The sequence below is a fragment of the Haliaeetus albicilla genome, chromosome 4 (assembly GCF_947461875.1).
Source record: "Haliaeetus albicilla chromosome 4, bHalAlb1.1, whole genome shotgun sequence".
Lineage (NCBI taxonomy): Eukaryota > Metazoa > Chordata > Aves > Accipitriformes > Accipitridae > Haliaeetus > Haliaeetus albicilla.
In genome coordinates this window covers 47,568,511-47,579,712 of record NC_091486.1, presented here as the reverse complement: position 1 = coordinate 47,579,712, position 11,202 = coordinate 47,568,511, and the positions used below count along the sequence as shown (strand labels likewise).

At 67.3% G+C, this 11,202-nt stretch overlaps 2 protein-coding genes across 2 annotated transcripts; both read left to right on the top strand.

The window, feature by feature from the left end:
• Positions 1 to 950: 950 nt before the first annotated feature.
• On the top strand, positions 951 to 5,878 carry EFHD2 (EF-hand domain family member D2). The gene is made up of 4 exons (XM_069782415.1): positions 951 to 1,176; positions 4,238 to 4,385; positions 4,516 to 4,650; positions 4,832 to 5,878. Exons 1-4 carry the CDS (start codon positions 968 to 970, stop codon positions 4,964 to 4,966), a joined length of 627 nt encoding a protein of 208 aa, XP_069638516.1. The 5' UTR covers positions 951 to 967; the 3' UTR covers positions 4,967 to 5,878.
• A 786-nt stretch (positions 5,879 to 6,664) lies between these two features.
• On the top strand, positions 6,665 to 8,309 carry LOC138684947 (chymotrypsin-C-like). The gene is made up of 8 exons (XM_069780380.1): positions 6,665 to 6,704; positions 6,799 to 6,914; positions 6,988 to 7,085; positions 7,182 to 7,307; positions 7,417 to 7,553; positions 7,636 to 7,781; positions 7,977 to 8,126; positions 8,233 to 8,309. The coding sequence occupies exons 1-8, from the start codon at positions 6,665 to 6,667 to the stop codon at positions 8,248 to 8,250; spliced, it is 831 nt and encodes a 276-aa protein (XP_069636481.1). The 3' UTR covers positions 8,251 to 8,309.
• Positions 8,310 to 11,202: the final 2,893 nt, after the last annotated feature.

Sequence of the window (11,202 nt, the reverse complement as noted above, 5' to 3'; positions counted from 1 at the left end):
GCTGCGCTGGCACGTTATGGCAGCAGCGTGAGAAGGAGCCTGGGGAGACGAGAGCCGAGTCCTGGTCGGTGGGGGATGGGGCAGCGACCTGGGCTCGCCTGCGTGCCCGCTATTGCCATCGAACGTGGTCCTGTTGCCGCTATGGCTGGTAGCGAGGGCAGACCCTGGGGGCAGCGGTGTTTTGGGGAGGGGGGTCTCTGCAGGGAACGGGGAGCTCCGGCACGCGCCGCCCCTGCAGCCGGTTCTGCCTTTGCGTTGCTCGGAGCAGCCTGGGCCGAGTCCTCGGCAGATCTTTTCCATTGAGGCTAATTTGGCTGCGAGCGCAACCCCGTGGGGTTTTTGGTTGGTGGGTTGGGTTACTTAATTTTTTAAATTTTTTTAAAATTTTTTTTTTTTTAGTAGGATCAAAAGGTCTGAAAGCAGCCTGGAGGCTGCCGGGCACCCAGGCGATGGCCCGATGCCTCAGTTCTGGTGCAGGCAGTGCCGCAGGGCTCTGGTTATGGATGGGGGGGCCTGGTTTTTTCCCCCCCTGGATGTGTGGTGGGCTTCTTCCAGGGCTGGCCTGGGCTTCTTTGGGGGCAAGGCGTGACCTCGTGTGCCTGCGTGGGTTGAACGCTGTCCTGCGAGGCTGGCCATCATCTGGGGGGGGGTAATCTGGTGGGTTTCGGGCTGGGCTACGGTCCTCTCGATCCCACCCGGGAGCTCCGGGATGGAGCTGGAAAAGGAGCGCCGGTGCCCGTAGGTGCACCGGGAGGGTGGGGGGGGGGGGGCGCTGCAAAAGCCCCTTCCCCTCCCTCCACGCCGGTGGATGGGACCGCCGCTGAGAGCCACCCCCAGCCGGGTGGTCTCCGGGATGGGGGGGGAGACGGTGAGGGGCAGGGGGGGGAGGCGGCAACCGGAGAGGAGCGGGGGGGGGGGGCGGCCCCGGCGGTGAGGCGGAGCGGGGCGGGGCGGCCATCCGGGCACCATGGCGGCGGCGGCGGAGGAGCTGGTGGGGCGGCGGGGCCGGGGACCGGAGCCGGGACCGGGACCGGGTAGCCCGGTGGGGCGGTTAGGGGGAGGAGGAGGAGAAGGTTCCCCCGGGGCGGGGGGAGGTCGTCGCGTTTTCAGCCCCGCCGGGGAGTTTCGCGAGTTTTCCCGGCGGCAGCTGCGAGACATGGAGCGGCTCTTCCGACAGTGAGTGCTGGGGGGGGGGGGACGGGAGGGGACCCCCTCGCCCCCGGGTGGGATCACTGGCTCTCCCGGCATCCCGCCTGCTGGGGGGGGGGGCCGCTCCTGGCAGGAGAGATGCCCCAGCGTCCTCTGCCCCGTGCTTGCCGGAGGGAACCCCCCCATTCCTCGTAGGAGGGGACCCCCAAGCCCCCCCGGCTCCTTGCGGGAAGAACCCCCCCTTCCCTCTCAGCTCTTTGCAGGAGGGATGCCTGGGACCCCCCCAGCTCCTTGCACGAGGGACTCCGGGGACTTTCCCCCCCCCAGCACCTTGCAGGAGGGACACTGGGGACACCTGCCCCCCAGCTCCTTGCAGGAAAGAGTCCCGCACCCCCCCCAAAATCTTGCAGAAGGGACCCCCTGCCTCCCCACCCTGGGAGGAGGGACCCTGGCACCTTGTGCCAAAGCCAGGGAAGTGGGGGGCTGGAGGATATCGCAAGGGCCCCCCCCCGGCATTCTCTCTGTGGCTTCGCCGAGGGACCCCCACTTCTCTGCCGGCGGTGTGGCCGCCGGGGCTGCGGCGGCAAGGCCGGCGTGGGCAGGCGGCACGTCCTCGGCATCCCTGTCCGCGCTGCGTGCCACCACGCGCGGCGGAGCGTGACTCTCTGAGCTCGGCCCCCGGCCCCGGGGCGGGGGGAAAGCTGGCAGCGAGCACCGAGGCCTGGAAATTTCCAAGGGGAGACAAAAACCGGGGTAGCTCCCACGGCGGTCACGCCGGGGGCGAGCGGGACGCCCCGGAGCATCCCCACAGAGCCCGTGGCGGCGGGGAGATGGCACAGGCGAAGGCACGGCTGCGGTGTCCCGCTGCCCCTCGCCCCGGCCGGCACCGGGGGGAATCTGCGTTGGCATGCTGACCAGTCTTGCTCGGGCACAGCCAAGTGATGGAGAAAGCGGAGGGGATGGAGGCAGCGAGCCCCCCAAGCATAAGGCTGGGGGGGCTGTTTAGGATGCTAACGTGCCCTCCCAGTATTCCTGGCAGTGTAAGGAGTCCCCCCCGTTCCCCGCTTCTTGCCGGAGGGCTGTCGCCCAGCCGCCTGGACGTGGCAGCGAGCGAGACGTGCAGATTGCTGCCAGCAGTCTCTCGGACTGCAGCAGAAGGGAACTTGCGGTGGGGAGGGGGGACCGGGCTCAGGGTCCCCGGGGGCAGAGCCGCATCCGGAGCGGCTGCTCCTGGCACCGGCAGTGATGGGCGCGGGTGCTCTGGCCGTGGCGCAGATGGCGGTGCGGGGAGGAGGGGGAGAAGCGGCGTGTGGTGGGAGTCTGGCCGGCGCTGCGCAGACGAGGGAGCCGGGCGTGCGAAGCAGACGTGTTTGCTCTGACACCTGCAGCGTCTCGCTGCAGCGAAAGGAGCAGCGGCGGGGCTGCGCGCTCTCCGGCGAGGCGGCGCTCGGGGGTCTCCCCGAGGAAAGGATGCTGTTGAACGAAGCCCTGCCACGCTGCCCTCGCCACCGCTGCCGTCCTCACGATGGGACGACCCGGCTGTATGGGGTAAAGCAAGGCATGGAAGGGGTTTTGCTCTCTATGGGGCAGATGTTGCCCTTTGGGAGCTTCCCTGGGATGCTCGCTTTGCTGAAAATCAGTGAGGAGGGGAGTGAGAGCGAGGAAGTGCCCTGAAGGTGGGGGATGGCTTGCAGGGGACGAGGTAGCAGGGCCATGCTAGCCAACGTGCCCCTTGCAGAGAAACTTTGTGGTGTGATGCTCCGAGAGGGGTCTCGGAAGCAGAAAGCACGTGGGGTCCGTGCTCCCGGGGTGATGGTGGCGGCAGCAGGCAGAGGTGAGCGGGGTCAGCCCTGTTTCGGGGCCCCCGACAGCGTGGGAGAGCAGGAAGGCACTGCTTGCGACACGGACGGAGCAGACCACAGCAGAGAAGGTACAAATGAGTCATGGACCAGCAGCAGAGCGGCAAGTGTGGTGAGCCTGGTGCTTTGCGTGGCTGCTGCAGTGCCTACAGGCGCAGAAAAGACAAGCCACACAAAAAAACCAAAAAACCAAACCCGCCTGGTCTCAATGTGTGCAGCTGGGTAGCTGCTTGCCTACTTCTGCATTGCACCGGGACATGCCACAGGGCCTTGGTCTTGTGCCTGAGGTTGTGCCCAGGAAGGGCGGTGGGGTGAGGTGACAGCAGCGAGCCTTGCAGGGGCACAGCGGGGAGAGCAGCTGCCCACACCATGGAACCGTGCTGTGCCGAAAGGCTTTGGGCAGAGGACGGTGTGCCACCGGCACAGCCCACGGTGCAGCGCAGGCAGCAGACAGGGCGAGCTGCCAGCTCCATGTAGGCAGGGCGGTTGGGATGGTGGCGTGGTTGCAGGCAGGGGTCCGAGGTGGGGTGTCCCTGCCAGGGTCCGTAAGCAGACTCTCTAAAGAGAGAAGTGCCTGGATCTCTGGGCTGAGCCTAGGTGTCTGGCCAGGGCTGGAGCTTGGATGCTGAGGGGTTCTGGGCAGGCAGGAGCGGTCACCTGGAGGTGTCGTGAGGAGGAGGAGGAGGTGGTGGCTGCACAAGGTGGGCTCACAGTCCCCTCAGCCCAATGAACAGGGGCTGCCAGGAGCACCTGCAGGGTGCCAAACCCCTGGGAGCTGGGCAAGCTGCCGAGTCCGCTGAGAGGAAGGTGGGTCGTGGCCAGGGGAGAGGTGACGGGGGAGCAGCAGCCGGTGGGCTTCGCGCCGTGGCCTGTTAGCCCTTGTAGCGGCCAAGAGGAGTGTGTGCTCCGGCTCCTGGCCCAGGGAGCCAGCAGCAGGTTTGGCAGCATCCCGGGGGGTTCTCCTGCCAAGTGCCGCACGGAAGCAGAAGCGATCCCGGATGATGCTCTGGGGGGCTGTTAGCGGTTCACCAGCAGCTTCCCATGGTCTGGCAAGGCGCCCGAGATCATCGGTGCCCGTGCCCTTGCTGTTCCCTGCCCGCGCCTGCCGCCTCGCTCCCCTGCCGGCGCGGGCACCGCGTGTTGGGCGCACGCAGAGGGACCGCTGCAGGGGGGCTGGGACCGCTCCGTGCCCCGTGGCGATGTGACGGGACCGTGCCTCCGTCCCACAGGTACGACGCAGGAAAGGACGGCTTCATCGACCTGATGGAGCTGAAGCTGATGATGGAGAAGCTGGGAGCGCCGCAGACGCACTTGGGCCTGAAGAACATGATCAAGGAAGTGGACGAAGACCTGGACAGCAAGCTCAGCTTTCGGGAGGTGGGGGGCCGGGGGGGCCGCTATGCTGGCAGGGAGGGGGGCCGGGCTGGGCTGGTGGTAAGAAGGTGGGGAGGGAGTTGCGGCAGCTTTGAGGTCTGGGGGGGGCTGATGCCAATGTCTCCCCTCGCAGTTCCTGCTGATTTTCCGCAAGGCGGCGGCGGGCGAGCTGCAGGAGGACAGCGGGCTGCACGCCCTGGCCCGGCTCTCCGAGATCGACGTCTCCACGGAGGGGGTGAAGGGTGCCAAGAGCTTCTTCGAGGCCAAGGTGAGGCGGACGCTGGGGCGTGAGAGGTCCCAACGCAGGACGGCGATGCGCGAGGGTGGTTCGGCGTCGGCGCTCGGCCGCTTGGCGAGGGCTCGGGGCGGGAGGCGGAGAGGCTGGGCTGGGCAGCAGGCCTTGGTGGGGGGCTCGGGGGGGACCCAGCCGGACACGCCGCTGTCCGTAGGTGCAAGCCATCCACGACGCCAGCCGCTTTGAGGAGGAGATCAAGGCGGAGCAGGAGGAGAAGAAGAAGCAGGCGGAGGAGCTGAAGCAGAGGAAGGCGGCCTTCAAGGAGCTGCAGTCCACCTTCAAGCAGTGACGGGGTGCCGGCGCGGGGCCGGGCAGGACTGGTCTGCGGCGCCCGGGCTGGAAACGCTGCGTGTGCCGACCGTGCCGGGAGCGATGCCTAAGCCGTGTGCCGCCCACAACTCCCCGAAGGCCGGGCTGGCTGCTGGCCCGGACTCGGCACGGTGCCCGCCTTGCTGGCAGACCCCCATCTCCCTCCCCTTTGCTGTGGTGTCTGTAGATGTTGTCCCTGCCCCCCTGCGTCCTCATCGTGCCCTCCCGCCGAACCGCTCCTGCCCCAAAGGGCAACGCCACGGGCAGCGGCACCCCGTCCCCAGCCCGCAGCCGTGCCAGGGGTTGCTGCCGCCGAGTCCCAGGGGAGCCATGCCGGGGACCGCCTGTCCCCGGGGTTGTCGTGCGTCGTGCACGCACTGCGAGGGTCGCAGGACGGGGGCTTGCCCGGGTGGCCGTCGCGGCGGCCGCGCCAGCTCGGTGCCCGTTGGCGCTGCCGACGCACGCCGTGACGCCTGTGCCGAAAGCCAGGGGTGCCGCGGGGGAGCGTGGCGAGGGGGCCAGGTGCCGGCGGAGGGGCTGTGTGCGCGGCGCTGGGGGGTGGGTGCCCACCCCACTGGTGTGCAGCCCCCGAGGGGATGAGCAGCACCGCACCCACTTGCCTGTGCTCTCTCTAAAATGTGGTGAAAGACGGGTGGAAAGGCAGCTGCTGGCTCGCGAAGCTGTTATCGTGTTTTTTCGTGCTGTATTCAGCCCGGGAGGGCGAGTGTTGTAGCCGCGAGCGGTTCCTGTCGGTCGACGGAGGTTCCCGTGTTTGTGGGTGGCTGCAAAGCGGCGCGTCTGTCCCGCGGTGTCCCCTGCGCGGTGGTACGGGGTGGGGTGGGCGTTGTATTGGGTTTTTATTTTAATCCCAAATAAATATTATATTTCGTAAGCACGCTGCGTGCCTGTGCAGGGGGCTGAGGCGCCGCCACAGTGCGATCGTGTCTGCGGCGGGGGCTCAGGCGTGGGGAAGGAGCCTGCCGGGGAGGCGGGGGGGGTCAGGCCATGGGGCACCCGGTCACCGGTGCTGGAGCCGGCCCCCCTGGGCAGGGAATGGGGGGCGAGCCGCGGCGGTGACGGCACATCATCGTGGGAGGCAGCAGGGGCCTGATCCAGGTGTGTGGATGTGGTGTCATCAAAGGTCTCCAGCATCCCTGCTGGCATCTGCGCACCCAGGGGCTGGCCTTCTTCCCCCCCCGACGCGCTCTGCAGCCCTGTGGGCACCTGTGGGATTTTGGCCGGCCTTGGCCATACGGAGGGTGAGATAAGGGGACCTTGGCCGTGTAGGGAAGTGGGCTGGGGGGGGGCCACGTCCTGGGGCAGCTGGTGCTCAGGGTTGGGGTGCAGTTGGGCTGGCCGGCACCCCACGGAGAGCAGCATGGCTGGGGGGTCCTGCCCGCTAGCCATACCCCCACGAGGGACCTTGCCTGTCCCCAGGCTGGGGCCGGGCGTCCCTGCCATGCCGTGGCGTGGTGCAGCCGTGCCGGCGCACCGTGGGCAGATGTGGCTGTTCCCAGGCGGGATGGGCGAGGGCGATAAGATGGCCCCTGGCCCCCCCATGGCATGGGACAGTCGCCACATGTCGGTGGCAGGAGGGGCGATGCCAAGGTCCCCGGCGGCGGCGGGTGCTATAAGAAGGGCGAGCGGCCCCACCGCAGCACCTTGGGACTGCACGACCATGCTGGGGGCTGTGTGTCTCGCTGTGCTGCTGGGCTATGGTGAGTGCGGGTGGCGAGGGGGGGATGGGGATGGGGGGACGGGACCCCGGCATCCGCCGTGGCCCTGGGCCTAGGGATGCAGGCGGTTGCTGAGGTCCCTTTGCCGGGTGTCGCGCAGCCTACGGATGCGGTCAGCCGGCCATCGCGCCGGTGCTGGGCACCCGGGTGGTAGGCGGCGAAGACGCTCGGGCCCACAGCTGGCCGTGGCAGGTAAGGGGGACGTGGAGGAGGGAGACGGGGAGGGGGACATCCCCGCTCTGACGCTGCACCCCTGCCCTCGCAGATCTCGCTGCAGCGCAGCCGCTCCGGAGGTTGGTCCCACACGTGCGGCGGGACCCTCATCGCTCCCAACTGGGTGCTGACGGCCGCCCACTGCATCAGGTGGGTGTTGAGTGCCAAGGGGGGGGCGGCGGTGGTCCGCACCGGGGGTGGCAAGACTTTTGTGGTGACTGACATTCCCTCTCTTCCCACTGGCAGCTCTGGCACGACGTACCGCGTGGTGCTGGGCAAGCAGGTCCTGTCGGAGGAGAACGAGCCGGGCTCGCTGGCCGTAGGCGTGGAGAAGATCATCGTGCACGAGAAGTGGAACTCCTTCCTCATCGTGTAGGGGACGGGACGCATTGGGGGTGGGTGGGGGGGCATCGTGGCTGGGGCCCTCCCCCGTCCCCACGGCTCGAGGTCCCCCGTCCCCACGGCTCGGCTCTCCCCGCAGCAATGACATCGCCCTGATCAAGCTGGCGCAGGAGGTGGCGGAGAGCGAGACCATCCAGGCCGCCTGCCTGCCGCCCGCCGGCCTGATCCTGGAGAACAACTACCCCTGCTACATCACCGGCTGGGGACGCCTCTGGAGTAAGTGGGGCGGGGGATCCTCGGGGAGGAGCGCGGGGTGGGGGGCACAGGCGCAGGGTGCGAGGTGCGGCTGTCGTTGCAGCGAACGGGCCCGTGTCCGACGTGCTGCAGCAGGCGCTGCTGCCCGTGGTGGACTACGCGATCTGCTCCCAGAGAGACTGGTGGGGCAGCACCGTCCGGACCACCATGGTGTGCGCCGGCGGTGACGGCGTCGTCGCCGGCTGCAACGTGAGTGCCGGCGTCATGGGGCGGTGGGTGACCCCGGCCAAAGGTGGGGGGTGCGGGGAAGGGGGGTGGGTCGGCAGCGGGGCCGGGCTGCGTCCCCCCCGTGGGGAACACGGGAGGGAGGAGAGGGGATGGAGCCGCGGCGCTGGGTGCCCGGGAGCGGGTACTGAGCATCCGTCTGTCCATCCATCGGGGCAGGGGGATTCTGGCGGCCCTCTGAACTGCCAGCGCAACGGGCTCTGGGAGGTGGACGGCATCGTCAGCTTCGGCTCCGGGCTGGGCTGCAACACGGCCAAGAAACCGACGGTCTTCACGCGGGTGTCTGCCTACATCAGCTGGATCAACGAGGTGGGTGCCCCTCTCTTTGCCCCCACGGAGGGGCTGACCGCGCTGTCCCCATCCTCACCCAGCCGAGGGTCTCACCGTGAGCCCCCCCATGTCTTGTCATTGGCAGAAAATGGCCACGAACTGAGGACGCGGCACGCGGCTCAACCAGCCTTGAGTGCGATAAAGGCAAAAGCGCTGAGCTGGCCTCACGTGTCCTGCTGGTTTTTTGGGGGTGGAGGGGGCACGTGGTGGAGCTGGGGGTGGGTGGATGCCCGGGGCCGTGTCTGGCGATGTCGGGGTTCAGTCTGTGCGCTCAGGAGGGTCCCCCGCATCGTGCAGCGGGGCTGGCTGGGGTCCTGGGAAGGCTGAGGTGGGCAGTCATCCTGTGAGGTGCCCCCAGTTGGCAGGGGGGGAGCAGAGAGACGAGGCATGCCCGTGGCACTGAGGGGCTTGAGGCTTGGTTGGTGGTTTGGGGAGAGAAGGGCTGGGGGCTAGGGGCTCACTGGGTGGTCCTTGGGGGCTCTAGGGGACTCAGTAGGTCCCAGGATGTTTTGGGGGGACTTGGCTGGCTCTGGGATGTCTCGGCAGGGACCTTGTTGGCACTGGCCTACTCGAGGACAGCTGGTTGTTAATGGGGGTCTTGAGGGAACTGGGTTGGTCCTGGGGGGGCCTTGAGGGGGGCTGTCTGGTCCTGGGGGAGGTCAAGGGAGCCCAGTTGGAGCTGGGGCCCTTGGGAGCCGCACGGCATTGCTGGCTCCAGGACCCGCAATGTGGTCCAGAAGCCGTGTGTCTCACTGTGGGTTTAGTTCCACGGGGGGCAGGAGAAAGAAGGGGAGGGGGAGCTGGCGGCATGGTGCATGTATCCTGGCTGCGGGGGTCCCTGGGAGGAGCCGGGGCTGCCATGGCAGGGAAGTGTGGGGTTTGCTGGGGAAAGAGGCGGTGGTGTTGACGGGAGCGGGTGTCAAGAGGCTGCCCGGGGGGTGCGGGCAGGTGCCGTGCCCTGACCCCCCCGAGCAGAGCCGCCTGCTGTGGCGGTGTCATCTCATCGTGGCTGCCAGAGCCCAGCGGGGAGCTTCGCGACGAGAGGAGGATGAGCAGAAATGGACGGCAGCGCCTCGAGCTCAGCGGTGGGACACAATAGATGGTCCTCAGCTCAGGAGTCACGCTGCCACCGGACCGGCGAGTGCCACCGTTGGCAGACTTGGCGAACGATGCCGATGCCTGTGCCGGACCAGCGGTGGACGTCGGGAGCACGGGCACGAGCCGCGTGCCCAGGCTGTGGCTCGTCTAGGGCCGGGTTGTGGGTGTCTCTGGGGGCTGGGCAGCACTTGGCAGCCTGGCCAGTGCTTTAGTAGGCAAAGAGGGGCGTGGGGTGGGAAATTTTTTGGGAAACATGCTGTCGGCGAAGGGACTGTACACATCACCCCATGGGGTATTAAAGGCTTGTCTGTAGGATGCGTTGAGAGGGATGCCGTGTGTGCAGTGCCTGCATGCGAAGAAGGAGCGGGGCTGGGCAGTCGGGATGGGAAGCAGAGATGGGAAGCAACAGGCTGTGTATGTGAACTGGAGCTGTCGGGGGGGGGCCACCCTTCCCTTGTGGTGTGTACCGCGGGGGCAGCTCTCGGGGCTGGGGAGCAGGACCCTGACTGTGTTGGAGGCGCGGGCCAGTGTCGCGGCCTGCCATATTGCAATGTGACGTCATATCGTGTGTGCACGTCCAGCCACGCGCCGCGTCCCCTCCTGGAAGGTGGTTTGGTGGGTGTGGGAGCCCCGGGCATCGCCGCGGTGTGCCGCGAGCCTCGGCGCTGGGGGGTGGTACCCAGCGGGCCGTGTCCTGCGCTACCGGCGATGATCGGGATGGAGCAGAACCGCGGTCAGTACTGCCACCCCCTGTGATGCATGTTGCCCCAAAAAAAGACAACCCCTCCCCGAGGAGGTGGCAGAGAGTCATGGTCCCTGCATGAGACTCAGCCAGTGCCGGCACAGTGCGGTGGCGACTGTGTGGCCTGTCACACCGTGTCCGCCTCGTGGCGGCTCACACGAGACCCTGCAGCGGCGAGTGGCCAGCAGCATGCAGCCACAAGGTCGGTGTGTGACCCGAGTGGGTCCTTGCGGGGGGGTTTACCAGGGGACAGCGGACCACTTTGGGGCACGCGAGTCCCCGTGTTGGCTGTACGAGTGTCGGGCAAGCGGGGCGTGCTGGGGCTGTACCGCATCGGGGGGGACGCAAAGCGCCGTGGTGTTGCTGTTGTCACTGTGTGCTCGTAATGTGCTGGAATTACCCATAAGCGCGGGGATGGCTGTACAAGCTCTGGGCGATGCTGTGGCTGGGGGCTGCTGCAGGGCTCCCAGTACGCGGGCACTGGGGGGTACTGGTGCCAGGAGTGATGTGGGGAGCCTGTGCCAGCAGCACAGGCCCAAGCGGGGGCATCGGGGCCGCGGCGTAGGCTGAGTGGTCTGTAGGAACACTGGTGAAGAAACCTGTAACTTGCAGTAGCTAGAGCTCTGTTGCGTGTTTTCTGTTCAGTTGCGGAATCTGCGGAATGGCGACACACGGCATTGGAAACCTGGGTTTATTAGGAAACGCGTAGCTCTGTTACCTGCCTCTCGATGCTGCCCTTGGTGGTGGTGACCACCCCCCGAGACATGAGAGGTCTCAGCCAGGGTGCAAGGGGTCGGAGGCTGGTGCCGGTGTGGAAGGTGGAACTGGTCCTGTCGGAGCAAGGAGAAGCCTCCCGACAGAAGGCGACCCCCTGTAAAACATGTTGAGTAGAGGCGTTGGGGCTTCCATGTAGATGATGGGGGAGCACCTAAGGGCTGGCAGGGCACATAAGCGGTGACAGGTCTTTTGGGTCCTTAGGGTCAACCCCGCACTGTCAGGAGTGCTGTGGAGAGGTGCCGTAGACCTACAGGCTTCCCACAGCCGGGCGTAGGGCCGCAAGGTGAAAGCAGGAGCACATAGAGTCTCGGCTGGCGTCCTTCACTTGACTGACGACAGTGCCAAGTTCTTTTGGTTGGGAAGACGCTCCCCTCGAAGTCCCTGTTGGGAGGCTGTAGGTGTTTGGGCATAGCTAGGGGGCAACTTACGGTGAACCCT